The 17243-nt window shown below is 33.5% G+C and overlaps 1 protein-coding gene across 25 annotated transcripts in view; it reads right to left on the reverse strand.

Moving 5' to 3' along the window:
- The window catches only part of NRXN3 (neurexin 3), a 2067316-nt gene that overhangs the window by 1072583 nt on the left and 977490 nt on the right, over positions 1-17243 (reverse strand). For all 25 annotated transcript variants that reach the window (XR_007950618.1, XR_007950617.1, XR_007950616.1 and 22 more), the window contains 3 exons: positions 6196-6577; positions 3028-3218; positions 2340-2513 (listed from right to left, as the gene is read on the reverse strand). Coding sequence is in view for 22 of the 25 variants with exons in the window: in XM_051977495.1 (XP_051833455.1) it covers positions 2340-2513; positions 3028-3218; positions 6196-6577 (747 nt within the window). In the remaining 3 variants the exon portion in view is untranslated. The remainder of the gene's footprint in view (positions 1-2339; positions 2514-3027; positions 3219-6195; positions 6578-17243) is intronic.

The following is a 17243-nucleotide window of genomic DNA, read 5'->3' on the forward strand; positions in this document are numbered from 1 at the left end:
GGGCTTGTTCAAAATGGTACATAGTTCCAAAGAGATCAATTTATGGCTTAATTCACTTTTCAGGCATTCTGCTCCTGGCCACTTAAACTAATTACCCTAGTCATTTATGTATAATAAACAAGGACCTTCTTCCCTTAGATCTCATCTTCCATTTCAACCCACCTAGCGTGGAGGTTATAATACTTAACATGTAACCATCATAATTATCTCCATGGCAATAGAGTGCAGTGTTATTAGACCCACAAGGCTTGTCATGGAGTTGATCCATCAAGTTATCATATCCAGCTTTGAACAATCACCCATACTCAAAAGGAAGGTCATAATTAATTTCATGAATCAGACCAAACTGCATGCCAAATTGTATGGTAGGATTCAGGAAGAGTCCTTCCTATTGATATAGGTCATTTCATTCTTATGTTGTATATTAAATATAAATATATATATTCTCAATGGTACCCAATTACTTTTAAGATAAAAACTTTTTAAAATACCTACATAAAGGTTTTTATGTAGAATTCACATACAATTTCCAAACACTTTCAAATAGGAAATTAAGATTTTATTTATTTGTATTTGATCTATAATGTTTCAATATTCTAATCACTTTTAAACTGTTGAATTTGCATGGCTCATAATCTTAAGTATCAATGATGATAATTTGTATTTTATGGTGACATATACTTTAATAATAATTTTAAACCTATTATCTTCTTTGATTCAATTATCTATTTGAGACCAGCATCACTATAAGTATTTATCATTAGAAATCCAATCTTGTTTATATGAATCAATACTTTAAGGTAGGCATTGAATTCTCAATGCTGGCTCTCTCTTATAGGCAGAGCTCACAATAAAATTATTCTTTTTGAGATGAAAACAGTGTAAAAAGAGACACAGAGAAGAACATTTCTTAGAATAAAGGCTGAATTAAAAAAAAAAAAGAGAGGGATATCAAACAATGCAAAAAATACTTAAATTATAATCCTCTCCACCTTATCCACACCATCTCTCTGCCATATGTAGTAAAAAGAATTTATCAATAAAATAAAGAAAAAGGAAAAAACAGAATGGGATGAAAGGATGCTCTAACTTTTTATTTGAAGAATAGAGGAAATTGACTCTTAAGAGATAGGAAATGGCTTCTACAACCACAAACCAGATTGGGTGGACAGAAAACCTTTTAAAGTGTACTTGATGGACATGAGTAAGCATCCAGTGAACATAAAGGGAATGTGGGAAGGGAATTAAGTATTAAAGAGGAAATGGAATGATACATTTCAACAAGGTAAATTATATAAGGCCCACAAGAAACTACTCCTAGCACAAATAAGGGAACATGAAACTGAAAATGAAAGAATTCTGAGATCTTGATAATTGATGGAAATTCACTCACTTTGTCTTGCAAGCCTTTGCTTTCAGAAATCCAAAGAGTAATGAAAACTGTTAGAACAGCATTTTGAAAACTGTTCTGAGGAAACCTAGGGAATCTATGAAATACCCCAAGGAATCCCAAAAGAAAAAAAAAAACTTACAGTGGAATATAAGCACTCAAAAAAGATATTTCATTTTGGTATCTTTCAGTTTTGTAAAATATATGAGTTTAGCCAGTGCAGAAAAACACCAGAGAATGACCGACACTTTTTGTCTAGTATCATCTAGAAATATTGAATTGGTCGAACATTTCTAGTAAAGCTTAACATGAAATAATTATGTTGTCTGCCTAGAAAGAAAGTTTGGCTCAAACTTAAGTTGGTTTTGCCATCCCAAAAGACTCAAGAAACTGTATGGGTTAAAAGTGTTCAACACAGCTGTTAAAAATTAAATTGTTATTGACAATTAGACATCCCTCAGGAAGGCTATAAGATGGATCACTTTTGAAAAGCAGAAGCATGAGTTCTAGGTTGTATGCTTCTTTGCAATGTGACTATTATTGATAAGTCACTGGCTCATGATGTTTTGATTGTCCCCTTTCCAATTTGTACTGAATAATCCAGTTAATCTAAAGTTCTTGTTCTTCTTTAAGTCATTCTGGAATTGAGGCTAGAAGTCATGAGTACTGTGATGCTGATGCCCAGGAAAACTCCTTTATAGGCAAGTATCTTATAGGCAAGATACTATAGAAAGCATCTGTTCATTGTACAAAAATTGTAAAAATTTTTGTCATGTCATGAGATAAAGCCAACCATTGGCATGAAAATGTTGATGATGATGAGACTTGAGAGGTTGAAAAAAAAGGAGGGGGTGCAGGAGGGAAGAGGGGGGACAGAAGAAGGAGGCATTGGCAGAGGCAGCAGGTAGGCTGATGCTTGGGACCAGAGTGCAATTGAAATACAGGGTACCTTCACATCCTCGTTCGATCTGGCCACTCTTATGAAGAGCATCATTGATCAGATCTGGTAGGCGCCCATTCAAGTCCACAGATGCTAGGCAGCCTTGGAAGCCATCCCGGGAGGCTACAAGCTTTGGGAGGTTGCTATACATGCCTTGGGCAAGGCCGGCCATGTAGAGGTCACCTGAAAAAAAGTGGGTGTGGGGAGATGAAGTACATGAATCCAGGTATCTAATCTTTGAACTTTAAACTAATTATCAGAGATTTAATATAACTGGAAAAAAAAGTGCTTCAAGGAAATATATACATAATTCTATTAAAATCCCTAAATTATGGGTCATAGAATTTCTTTTATTGAAAAATAACCACTCCAACCCTCCACATTGATAGGTGCCGAAGGATTTACAGAACATAGAATTTCTTTTATTGAAAAATAACCACTCCAACCCTTCACATTGATAGGTGCCAAAGGATTTACAGAACATATATCCTTACACAGCCACAAATATGCAAGAAATTTTTTAGGTATAGTCAAATGGGGAACAGAAAGAATTGAACTTTGGAGTAATAATTCAACATAGCTGCATCCATCTTAACTTGATGAATTTACTTCACTTCTGTTCAGCTTTCCTTTAAAAATAAGCACAATTTAAAACTAAAAAAAAGCCAAGAAGAACAAGATTTCTTAAAGAATTTACCTTTCAGATCCAGATTTTTGGCACCATTGATAACCTGAGTGACCACCTTGGTATCCACCTTCAGGCTGTGAGTATTACTGTTATCCCGGGTGATGACAACATTATGCCATTGATTATCATTCAGTGGTCGATCGCTATTGCCTTTGATGACATTGGGACCATTTCCAAGGTCAAATACATAGTGTATATAGCTGTGAAGAACAAAATATCACTTGATGAAAAGGTGGTGGTCAGAGTAGTTTTGTATACATAAATATATCCACACAAACATGCATATTCTTATCATAGTAGAAATGACATTGTCTTATTTTAAATTTCTCTAATCAATAGTGATTTAGAAAATTTTTTTCATATGACTATAAATGGTTTTAATTTTTTCATCTGAAAATTGTCCCTATTCTTTGATGATTTATCAATAGGGGAATGATTTATATTCTTATACATTTGAATAAGTTCATTCACATATATATATATGTGTGTGTGTGTGTGTGTGTGTGTGTGTGCATGTATGAACTTTCTACTTCCCTTCTAATCTTGGCTGCATTTATTTTGTTTGTGCAAAACCTTTTTTATTTAAAATAATTGAAATTATCCATTTCGCATTTCATAATGTTATTTAGTTCTTCTTTGGTCATAAATTCCTCCCTTCTCTAAAGATCTGATAGGTAAGTAATCCCTTGCACTCCTAATCTGCTTGTATTATCACCTTTTATGGCTAAATCATGAAGCCATTTTGATCTCACCTTGGTATAAAATGCCTAGTTTCTGCCATACTATTTTCCAATTTTCCCAGTAACATTCGTCAAATAGTGAGTTCTTACTCCAGAAACTGGAGTCTTTGGATTTATCAAACACTAAATTTCTATGGTCTTGTGAACCTAACCTATTCTACTAATCCTCTACTCTATTTCTTAGCCAGTACCAAGTAATTTTGATGCTGCCCCTTTATAATATAATTTTAGGTCTGGTACAGCTAAGCCACCTTCTTTTACTTTTTTTCCATTAATTTCCCTTGCTATTATTGACCTTTTGTTCTCCAGATGAATTTTATTTTTTTTCTAGCTCTATAAAGTACTTTTTGGCAGTTTGATGGGTATGACACTGAATAAGTAGATTAATTTATGTAGAATTGTCATTTTATTATATTAGGTTGGCCTGCTCATGAACACTTAATAGTTATCCAATTGTTTGAATTTGACTTTATTCATATGAAAAAGTGTTTTACAATGTGTTCACATAGAGTTATCTTGTTAGGTAGACTCCCAGATATTTTATATTGCCAATAGTTATCATAAGTGGGATTTCCTTTTCTATATTGCTTCTGAATTGTGTTGGTAGCATATGAAATATTAATCATCTACTCTAATTCCTTCAATTTATTTTTCTTCTCTAATTGCTAAAGCTAACATTTCTAGTACAATATTAAATAATAGAGCCACAGGTTATTTCTTAATTTTCTACAATGGGATCATTAATACATTATATAAGATATCAAGAAATAGTTTTGTCCCCAGGAGAAGGTCTTTCAGTATATCATTCTGCAAATCAACTGTTTGATTTCATGTAATTCATATTAATACAGCATTCACTTAAAGTCTTTCATTTCTAAAATACTTTACAAGAATACTAGAGTTCAAGAAATTAAGGTACAATACTTGGTACAATAATTAGAATGCTAGACTTGAAGTCAATCTGAGTTCAAATCTTTCCCTAGACATTTACTAGCTGAGAGTACTAGTACCTAAGCAAATCACTTAAATCTTTGTCTACTGCATTTTCCTGTCAAATGGAGATAAGATAGCACCTGGCCCTATGGCTGCCTGTGAGGATTAATTAGTAAAGTAAGTCCTTTGCAAACCTTACAGAGTTATATAAATGTTTTTATTATTATTGTTATTATTTTACAAAGTCATCATGAAAGAAATCAATGTTCTACTGGTATAATCATGAATAACACAGGGTCACCTCCCCATCATGCTGAACACCAAAGTTTAGATTTTTATGGATTTCAAATTCTTGCTTTTCTCAATTATTCTTAATAACCACCAAGATGGGATCCCTCAACTTATTGATGGCTATATTCCAAAGGTATATTGGTTGGAGGCGAGGATGTATTTTATTCATAGAAGTAATATTGTACACATAACAGCTCCCAAATGACCTACAAATGCCTATGTATTCTACAATATATTTGGCATAACAAAAATATCATAGAACCCAAACATCATATGTAACTATTTCTGTGGCCAAGGTATTCTTGGGTCCCAAAATGAGGTGCTTCTCCCTACCCTTGTAGTGGAATAGGTGATTCTCTCTTCCCCATTCTATCAATGTGAAAAGCAGATGAAATGGAACCCTGCTATCCTAATTTCAGATCATTGATAGTGGCTTTGTAGACTCAAATGGGATTACAATAGGACAAGATTAAGAGTGGAGAAGTTGGGGTTGGTGGGAAAGAACTTGAATTTTTGGCTAAGAAGCATGAGGAATGAGACCATATCTAACTCTTAATGCTAAGCATTGGATTTACTCCATGTTATTTCCCCCTGCCTTATTTTTTTCCCTAGTCCCCAAGGGTAACCTACCTAGTTCCCTAGTTACTGCAAGTGTTAACAGGTGTCTGTCTATATCTGAGACAATTATTCAGGAATGCTTGTTCATATGTAAAAAAGGGGAAAAATTGAGATGGATTTGATTTCATTTCTTGCCTCATTTCCTAGTGCAGTCAAGATACTTGAATAGAGAATTGCAAAATGAATAGAGAAATACACTTTTTAATGTGGTTTCTAGAGAAGTATTATGTTACAAAATAAGAAATTGCCTATATTATATCAATGATAAATTTGGGAAATATACAAATAAATTTCCCCTTTTATCAATCCCTAAAAATACACATATTTAAATAATAAATAATACAATAATGAATAAAATAATATAAATAACAAATAAATATTTAAATTAAAAATTACCCTAAAAAGTAATCACAGATAGATTTCATGAGTGTGAATAAGCTTTTAGCACAGTTTGACACATAGTTGGTACTCAATTGATTCATTGACTGATAAAACGAGAGTGATGAAATTAATTAGCAAAGTAGATATTTTAATACTCATTTTAGTTCAGTGCTTTCTACTTAAAGTAGGAAATATAAGAGGAGCAACCACTTACCCTTTGACTAGTTCAACTGCAATAAAATCATTGCCATCTCCACTGTTAAAGAGAATAAAGCCATCAGCTGAGGTGGTCTTAAACTGGAAGAAAAGGTGCATGGAGGTGTAAGCCTGGAGAGTGGCCAGGCTCAGGTAGCTGCTCTTGGTCTTGAAGGTGACAGGATCCGCGATAATATTTCTCAAGCCGAAACGGGCTTTTAGCTCACAGAAGTCAATGTCACCATTCTTGCACAAATCAATGTAGAGGAGACCATTAAACATGAGGCTCTGTAGGTGTCCGATGAAACTGGAAGGGATAACTGAGATATAGCGCTTCTCCGTCATGATTCCTGTTTCAATATTGTGGAACTCTAAGCGGGTATGGTCCCCCACCATTGTACCTGCATGAATAATTATGCAATATGGGGAAAAAAAGGGAAGAGAGATGTAATTAGCATGGAGGCAGATCAAGATTTATCAGGTTCAACTATTTCTACATAAAACATGAGAAGTAGTCAATTTATCAAAAAAAAAAAAAAAAAAAGTAAAGCACCAAATCAATTAACAAACAATACAACTCAACTAGAAAGTGATCAAGGTAGCTAGCTGACACAATAGATAGAGCACCAGACCCGGTGTCAGGAAACCTCATCTTCTTGAGTTCAAATCTGGACTCAGACACTTACTAGTTGTGTGACCCTGGGCAAGTCACAACGCATTCCTTTAATCTTCCAGTAAATTCATCGTAAGAGGAAATGAGATTGGCCAGATAGGTCCAAACTCTTTGTGATCATTGATTCCTTTTGTAAATGTTAAACCTTTAATAAAATATTCTAGAATTTTTCTAAAAATCAAAGTCAAGCTCATTGGGTTATGATTTGGATTTTACTCATTTCCTTTCTCAGACACTTGGAACATTCAGATTATTTTGAACTTGCAGCAACAATCTCATTCTTTAGACTCTTCTAGATATCATAAATAGTAGTTTCACAATCACATCTGCTAGGTCTTGTACTTCATCTGGGTTTAGTTAACCCCAACTTTTCAAGAGCAATATGATGCTCTTTTTCTATCATCCCACTTTTTGTGTATTTCAAGTCACCATCTGCCATTTTTATTCATTCCTTTCTGATTGAGATATCATTTTCCTTAGCAGAGAAGCAGAGGAAAATGAGCTTTGAGTAGTTATGCCTCCTCTCTCTCATCTGTTATAATTATCATATCTAATGCTCATGTGGATCTTCAACTCTGGAGTTTTCATTTTTCTTTTAAACTCATTAGCAATTTGGCAGGTGCACCTAAATTCCTTTCACTTGCTTTACCATCTCCTTCCTTGTCCTACAACTCAAGTTTTTTTTTTTTTTTAGCTCAAGATTTTCTGTCAAGTATCTCTTTTTATTCTTGAGTCCTCTCAAATTTTCATTCCTCAAAACTCAATTTCCAACTACTTCACAATCCTCATATTCTTCATATCCTTTTTTTCATGAGGCTTTCTTACTCTTCAGCTTCATTCCTTATCATTTTCCTCTCTATTCAGTCTTCTCTGACCACCAGGTGATCTTACAAAAAGTCTAGAAATACTATACAAAGACTCTAGAATATAGCTAAAATATAATAATAATGTATGAGAAACTGGACCTGCCATTTCATTGGTGTAATGAACTCCCAAATGAGCAAATTCTATATATAATTGCAACTTCACTTCAACTTAGAGTCTTAGAGAACACGTAAAGCACAGAGAAGTTATTTGTCCATTAAATGCAGAGAGTGTGTCAAATGTGAGACTTAAATATGTCTTCTGAGTTTCAAGACTAACTCATTCTCTTTTACCACCTGATACTTCTCATATCATCAGCAGCAGCCGTTACCACTACCACCACCACCACCACCACCATCACTATCATCACAATCATCCTCATCATCAACAGTCCTATAGTGCATTGCTATTTAAGTATTTGTTTCACTTGGTAAACTTGTAAAGTAGAATACATGAGTATTGTTATTTCTATTTTATAGATTAGGTCAGATTTAAGTCCAAACCTTTAGAATGAAATTGAGGATCTTTCCATTATTCCATTGCAATTCTCAAATAAGAAACATCTGAATATCAAGAAAATATATTTAGTTACTTTATTCTTAGAACTCTATTAAAAGATTGGTGCAGTTGCATTTTTCAAATCTTTAAGGAACTTCACCAACATAATTGCTTTATTACCTTATAGAGTCATCAATATTACTTGCCATTATACATCCAAACAACCACTCAAAAACTTGCAAACATAGTTTTTGTTTTGTGTTGTTTTTTGCTTGATAATTATAAATCACACATATGTATCACTTTCAAGTTTACAGAGTACTTATGAATAATGCTCTGAGTTCATGTGCCAAAAGAAAAAAAAGAAAAAAATTTAATTAAATGCCAAGTATTATGAAAATTATTTTGGCAAAATTCTAGAATTTGTTTTCTGTGCTGTTATAATATGGTATGTTAGGTTAGAGAATTACTTATTAAAATGTGTGAGAACTGAGTCTCACTCTCAAATATTCTATGTTGACTTTGTTGTTAAAATCCTACATGTTGCTATATACATTCTGCCACAGAGAAAAAAAAATGTGCCTACATCAGATTCCATTTCCAGATTCAATTTATTCCTCCTTCTAAGTACCAAGTATTATGGAATATTAAAGGTATGAAATAAGTTGAAGATGACCAAAGACTGGCTTTTATATAATTTATATTAGAAAAACCTGTTTTACAGAGGCAGAACACACTTGATTTTCAAGTTAGCCCTGACCTTAAATTTCTTTTCTATTGTTCAATATTTGAAACACACATGTTTCAGGAAAAAGAGATCATTTCTTTTCATTGTTGTTGTTCAGTTGTTTGGTGTCTTTTTTCTTCAGTTACATCTGACTCTTTGTGACCCTATTTGGGGTTCTCCTGATAAATGGAGTGGTTTGCCATTTCCTTCTCTAGCTTATTTTCCAGATAATAAAACTGAGGCAAATAGGATTAAATGACTTGTGCAGGATCACACAGAGAATGGTTTGCCATTCTCTTCTCAGCTCACTTTACAGATGAGGAAACTGAGGCAAGATGTTATAGATGCAGTTTATAGAGATTTTAATGAAACTTTGACTGTTTCTCATATTTAAGATAGAGAAATGTGGGTTAGATTTTTCAGTAGCATACTTTGACAAATTTAGAATTATCCAAATGACTGGGACCCAAAGATTAATAGAATGATGTCAAATCTAAAATCTCTATCAAAGTGCTCTAAGAATCTTTGCTTGGTTCTGGACTTCTTAAAAGTTCAATCAGTGACTTGGAGGAAGGCATAAAACGAATAATAAATTTGCAAATGACATTACAGAGTCGAAATCTGAAAGTATATGGACAAATTAGCATAGTGAGATATTCTAAAAATAAGTTTAACATGAATAAATAACAGGAATAAAAACCAACTTCAGATATTCAAGACAGAAGAGACATGGCAAGAAAATATCATGTTTGATAAGATCAAGTGGTGGTAGGTTAGCTGATAGTAAATTCAATATAAGTCTATAGTATCACATGAAAGTCAGAAACTCCAATATAATCTTTGGCTTTGATAATAGAGAATGCCTCCAGGAACAAAAAAGTGACAGTACCTTTGTGTTCAGTCCTTGTGCATCACTATTTCTCTACACTTGAAATGTTATGTTGATTCTTGTATGTGTCTCATTTTAGATATGGCATTGATGAAATGAAGTGTCCAAAGGAGATTAACCAAGATGGAGAAAGACCTCAAGATCATGTCATGTGAGGACTTATTGATGGAACTGGGGATGTTTAATCTGAATAGGAGACGTGGTAGTTATCTTAAAACATAAAAATGGTTTTCAATCTGGAGGAAAACTTATTAGACTTTGATACTTTGTTTGGAAGTATATGAGAGAACTGGTAGAAAAATTGGGGATTTCAAATTGTAATTTTTCAGATGTAAGCATGTTGTGATAGTTGAATGACCCTACCTAAAAGATGTTTATATTATGGATTAATAGAGAGGAATTATCTCTGATGGAGGGACCCAGAGCTTTGTTCTATGCCAAGTTCTATTCAACATTATTATCAGTGACTTAGATAAATTCTTTTAAAATTTCATATGATTTTAACTAGTAAGTTACAGAAAATAAGATGGCAGAATTTGGAGTTTAAAAATTCTCTAAATCTAGGAACAGCAAGTTGAAACTAAAATGAAATTTAATAAATCTAAATGTAATTGTACAGGTGTGACTTTGGGTGCAAAAATAAACCACACAATTGTAGAACACTGATAATAGGGCAGGGACAGAGATGATGAGGCAGGGACAGAGGAGATGCTGTTGGAAAACAATAACATGCCAGTATCCTCAGTGTTCTAATGACTTACAAGTTTACTATAATTCATTAACAATGTGATAGGACAGTTAAAAGAGCTAATATAATACCATTTTGTGCTATTAGAAGAATAAAGATAAAATTAGGGAGGCTTTAGTCAGAGTACATTTAAATGACTCTGTTTAGTTCTGAATACTGTATTTATTAAAAATTATGACAAATCGGAATATGTACAGAAAAGAGAAAAAGAGCAGGGAGGTAGAAGTCATGTTATCAAATAAACAAGGGTTATTTAGCATGGAGAACAGAAGACTTTTAAGAGACATGATAGTTTTCAAATATTTAAAGGGTCTTGATATGAAAAAGGAAATAAATTTATTCTATTTATAACCAGCTGGAAAAACTAGGTTCAATGGCAAAGACTTAGAACTAATGATAGTAATTTTAAAAGAATAATAGTAATAGTAATAATGGCTAACATTTAAGTAGTGATTAAAGTTTACAAAATATTTTACAAATATTACCTCATTTGATCCTCATAAGAACTCTAGGAGATAGGTGCTATTATTACACAGGTGAGGAAACTGAGGCAGAGATTAAGTGATCTGGCCAAAGTCATATTCTCAGTGTCTGGTGCCAGGTTTCAGTTTGGACTTTCCTCATTCCAGCTTTAGTTCCCTATCAACTGAGCCTCCTAGCTTTATCATAACACGAGGTAAAAAATTTTTAAGAAATACAGTTCCATCCAAGTGGAATGGACTGTTGTCAGGGGTTATGAGCACCTGTCAAAGTTTTTAGGCAGAGGTTGAATGACAGCTTTTAGGGGACAATGGAGAAAGGATTAATGATTTATATAGTATTTGGACAAGATTAACTCTAAAGTCCCCTTCAACTCTAAGCTTGGTTGACGCTCTGATCTACCAGATGTTGGAAGTCTTAAAGGCTGTGAGTTGGGGAAAGGTAGTTTTATAAAGAAAAATCCTCCAGAAGATTTGTACATTTGAAATAGAAGGAAACACAGATCTTATATATGAGTCATGGTCATAATATATTTCAATTTATTTATTTTTGCCATGCCTTATTCCACTGACCTTTGAGCTACAATATTTGTGATTTTAATTCTTCTGAGATCATAGTGTTCTATGATTTATAGCCATATAACATCACAGGGAAAATTCTGTGCTGAAAGTAGAAACCAGAAAATATTGAGGTAGAGAGAGAAGCTATAGTGTGAACTGATGTATTTAAATAAACTATTAATTTTTAAAATATTTTAAGTCTACTATGTGTCAGGCACTGGTCTCTGTGGTAGGACTATAAATCTAAACACAAGAGTGAGCTAGTCCTTGCCTTCAAGGGATCGCTGTTTAATTACAGAACTCAGTGGAAGGAAAAAAGTTCCAATGTCCCAATGGTAAGTACTTAATGTTGAAGATTCTGTTCAAAAATCCAGTGATAACCTGAGCTTGGTTATCAGTCTGAGAGTTCTAGACAGATAAAAGGTGCTTATTATTATTGTTTTTTGTAGACAATAAGCACTATAATTGGGAATCTTATGATTGAAGAAAGAATGTAAGGCAGTCCAAAGCAGTGGATAGAGCACTGAGTTTAGAGATAGGAAAACAGTTCACGTCACATCTGCCACATGTTAACTCAGTTACCTTAAGCAAGTCCTTTAATTTATAGGTGACACCAACTTCTCAAAAGTATATAAATTGTTTAGGCTGATTTCAGAAAGGCCTAGAGAAACTTGCATGAAATGATGCTAAGTGAAGTTTAGTAGAATGAAGAGAACATCATACCCAGCAACAACAAAGTTTTGCAAAGGAGAATGTTAAAAATTATCTTTGCACTTATTTTGAAAAATAAAAAACTATTATTATAAAATAAACAAATAAATTAAAAAGAGTACATAAGCTGAATTGGTAGGGGATTTCCTCTCCTGTATTAAAGAAATTGCATGTTTACACTTCCTCCAATCTCAGAGATAGTAAGAGAGAGAGAAAGTTAATTTAGGTATCCCACTCCAGACACACATTTATCTACATGTACATATCTATATATCATTGTAATATCTGATTTTTTCATAACATCCCAGAAACTCATCATATCTTATTTTAAGTCCTAACATAAAATTATTTACTCTCAAAAATGTTACTATATATCAAATGCAGACTTAATGACAAGGATTTGTTTTCATAGACCCCTCAGTATTGCTGAGTTATAATAAGATGGTCAGAGAGCTAAGAAGAGGGAAAAGGCAAATTTGAAATCAAACTAAGAAAGGTTGATCTATACTAGATTTGATAAGTTACAATACATGATGAATTAATCTTATGGTCCTGGGTATCCAGTGGTGGGAATAAATGTAAATTTATTATGTTATTTTCTTAAATATTTCCTTAGTCTCCAGTGATGAACAAAAAATAATTCCATCAAATTAAAATGTAAGGAAGTAAATTGCTGATGGTATCATGAAGAAACCAAGAAGGCATTAAAAGTCTTTGTAGCTGGTTATAATTGCCCAGAACATCTATGATCCTATGTGATTTTCTTTAAACTCTCACAGGAAAGATGGAATACTCTAGAATTCACGATATTTTGGAATACACTTCCAATATGGATCAAGTTTGGCAAAGAGATGATAGGTAAAGATCATGTAAAACTAGGTGACTATTGAGGAACTATTAAAGTATTCATAAAGCAAACAAATGAGAGGTGTCAAAGATGTCAAAAGGAAGAGAAACCCTATCTCAAATTAGTCTTGGGAATTCTCAAAGGCTGAGTATTTCTAGCCTGTAATTCAAACACAAAAACAAGATTATCTGCCTTCAGGAAGCTATGTTCTATTGAGAGAAACAACATGCAGTCATATAAGTAAATATATAAATAAAATATATTGCCAAAGTTAGCATAAAGTAATTGAGCTGGAGGCAACCCTAGAAACTAGGGAAATCAGGAAAGTTCTTGTGTACATAGCATTATTTAGACTAAAAGTAAAAACTACATTCTGATGGAACATCTGTTCCATTAGTGGTGTTAGCTAATGGTATTAACATAAGATCATTGGGAGAAGGTGACATGGATTTTGTCAATCAATACATCTAGAAGGTCCCTATATTTTTATTTTGCCTTTCAATATAGGGTCAATAGGCAGTATCAGTAACATGAGTGGGAATAAAAAATTAACTCCCATTAACTCCAGGTTAAAGTTAGATAATACTTCCATCATTAGGTCCTAAAGCATCACAAGCAAAACATCCACTGGGAGATGGGTATGGATGGCTAGAGGGGACTGGAGGACATAATGGGCACATCTCCCCATCACTATGGCAATGGAAGGACAATGAAGATTTATTGCACACCCATCCTTGCCTGAAAAGTACAGAGATTTGCTTTCAGATTTTTCTATTTCTTTCAATTACTCATATATTCTCATTATAGGAGCTATATGTAGGAGCTATAGGATTATGATACAATAGCTAATAGCAAAGACGGAAAGTCTTTCTTCAAGTATGATAACAATTGAATCAGTCATTGAAGCAGCTATTTCCATTCCGTTTCTGGTGCTAGTAATTGAAAATAACTCTATACAAGATAGAATCAGAGGCTTAATTGATATGGGTGATTTGGCACTGGCCAGGAGTGTGTGTGACTTGTCCAGAGTCATACAGCTAGTAAGTGATAACAGACCAGATCTGAACTCAGTACTTGTGACTCCAGGACCAGAGCTCTATTCCCTGAATCATCTAGTTGCCCCCTGGCTTGTCTTGTAGAAAAAGAATTGAGTAGAATATGTATGCTATGACATGAGGACACAGAAGCAATACCTTATGCATTAAAAGTGGTATTTGGTGGTTACTGTTAAGGATTTGATGTAATATCTTCCGGTTTCCTTCCATGTGATTCAATAGCTGGGTTATCTACTTCTAATCTAGATGAACAGAAATCCAATACTTCAGATCTATTTATTCCATCAGTCTATACATTCTAGGAAGAAGTCAGGAACAAGATCCAGCCTTCCTGGATTTCATCAGGAATGGATCCATGTAACATTTTACTTCTATAGCTGCTGACATGACACAGGTATAAATAATGTCAATATGAAATCTTCCCTTCTCTTAACTGTTAAGAGTACCAATAAACAAGGGAGGCAGTGCTTGACCAATATCAATTTTTTTTTCTTTTTTTTTGTGGCTTCTATGAACATTGCCAAACCAACACACTCTACTGATAATCGTTTATCCTGTTTTTCTTTGCAAAATTTCTGGGAATCAATTGGAAACCCCTTGAAATCAAGGTGTTTCCATTGTTAGTAGAGACTACAGAATTAGGAAACAAACCATTTCTTAATAATCTAGGAAGAATATGTGTGGGGGTGGAGTGGGGAATAGTGATGGAGGAATGTGAGTAGAGGAGACAGACAAATTTAAATTTCCTAACTTTATTACTTATGTTAATAAGTTAATTTTATAAATCCTTAGGTTTTTTTTAAAGCAACAGACTATCTCATAACAAAATAATTTATTATTTTTAATTTTCCAGACCTTCTTAATGCTCACACTTGGATTCTTCTCTCACTAACAAAGTAAGACCTGAATAGACTAAAGATGAAAGAACTTCTATTCACTTCAAACACCAAATTACTCCATGACTTGGGCATTGCATGGTTTAGCAATAATTTTTAATTGTTAGGGATAACCGAATATTTAATTTATAATTACCTTTATTTCAGTGTTTCTATAAAAAATAGTGAGGGAGGGACTGTGCATTATTGTGGACGCTAGGAGTCTGTAGCTGCTTATTTAAAAGTGTGGTTTTTTTTTTTGTTTTTTTTTTTTTTAAACACATAGATCTTCCTACACAAAGACAAGGTCACATTTTTGGAGAAAAGCATTAGGATGAGACTGCCACCTAGTGGCTCAGTATTTTAAAAAATGACTGAGCTTATGATGGAGTGAGCTGGTCTAAATAGTGAAAATCATTTCCTTCCTTTGAGTTTCTCAAAAATGACTTCACAATTACTGAATGGCAAATTCATTATTTGATTACTCACAATGAATTTTCGTGTGCTTTACCCCATTCCATACTCTATATTTTCAACAAATTGAAGGAAAAAAAGAATTGTTTACTTTTTATAGTAGTATTTCCATGTAACTAGGGACATATGCATGAGATATTTATATTCAGTAGGTGAAACGAATCTTTATGAGAATAAGTTCGGTGACTCAGTGAGGGAGAACAGTGAATTGAGGCAGGTGAGTGCAAGATTTGGTTTTATTTTGGTTTAGTGTAGTTCTAGTTTAGAGAGAAAAGCAAGGATAACAAAAGCAAAATGGTAAACCGAGATTAACAGTCAAGTGGAAACAGGTATTTTAGTGGGAATTTTGAATGGGAAAATATTAGGTCATCTATACACATCTCTTTGCTTGTCACTGTGTCTACTCAAGCCCATTGGAATTGAGTATGGCTAAAATGAACTGGCGCCTGATATCAGGAAAAATCAATAAAGGGTTTAATTCTTTGAAGAGTACATAGATTTGCTTTCAGATGTACCTATTTCTTTAAATTACTCAAAATTCCTGATTTATAATATAAAACTATGACTTGTCATAACTACTGAGGCATGCATATTTATAATTATAAATAGGAGAGCCACAATGGAAGGGGCTGATGAAGAGCACATGTGTTTAGAGACTTAATCCTAAAACACTGGATAGGGTTCCACCACTCACATAGAGACTCTGAGTTATAATCATGTGAGAATATTATGGTTTTGATTTTATTAATAATTATTATACATGCTAGAAAAGCAAAAGATACTCACTACATGACTTAGTATCATTTATACTAGGCTTTGCAAGAGTTATGAGTAAAAAGAATTAGTTTGTATCTGCAGGCTTAATAAAAATAAAATGTTTTCCTCCAAAACAAGTAGCCTTAGGCTGGACTAATTCCTTCACTATTTCTTTCCTTTGGAAACTAATTTGTCCCTGGTGAGGAACATGCCTTTTGAGAGAGAACAATGGGGCTGCTAAGAGATGATTTGGGGGAAATCCCAGATTCCAGAAGTGGGGTTCATGAAGAACACTTTTTTAAATTGAAAAACATTTACAGATGGTTCCACTTGAAATGGTTTATTTTTTTTTTTTTGCTTCCAATTACCAGTCTCAGAAAGCTGAATTTGGCCAAGAACTCACACCAACAGAATGAAAGCTCTTTGAGGTCAGAGACTATTTTCATTAGCTACATTGACACAGGACCTGTGATTTCATCAATGCTGGAATTTTAAAAACTAATAATTAAATTAAATTAAAATTTAAAAACCTCCTACCAATGCAATTACTTTCTCTGTAACTTATAGTGGTAGAGAATTGCCCAGAGCAGAGAGGTGAGGTGATTTGCCCAGAGGAGATTGGCATTCTATCTACCACTCTTGTGCTGTTTCTCCTGTTTGTTAAATTTAATTGAAAGTCATTCAAAATAAGGAAAATCCATCTCATGTACAACCTCTTCTTATGTGGTAGAGTTTCACACACACTTAGGAACATATTCTGAAGCTGACTGCTCTCTCTCTCTGGGGGTCCAGACTCAAAAAGCACAGAAGTACTTCTTTGCATGCACAAATAAAGATTTTCTCAGTCTTATCACTGTAAAGGACTTCAAAAAACAATAAGTTAGTCAAGGAGAGGTATTTAAATAACTAT

The sequence above is a fragment of the Antechinus flavipes genome, chromosome 2, assembly GCF_016432865.1.
Source record: "Antechinus flavipes isolate AdamAnt ecotype Samford, QLD, Australia chromosome 2, AdamAnt_v2, whole genome shotgun sequence".
NCBI lineage: Eukaryota > Metazoa > Chordata > Mammalia > Dasyuromorphia > Dasyuridae > Antechinus > Antechinus flavipes.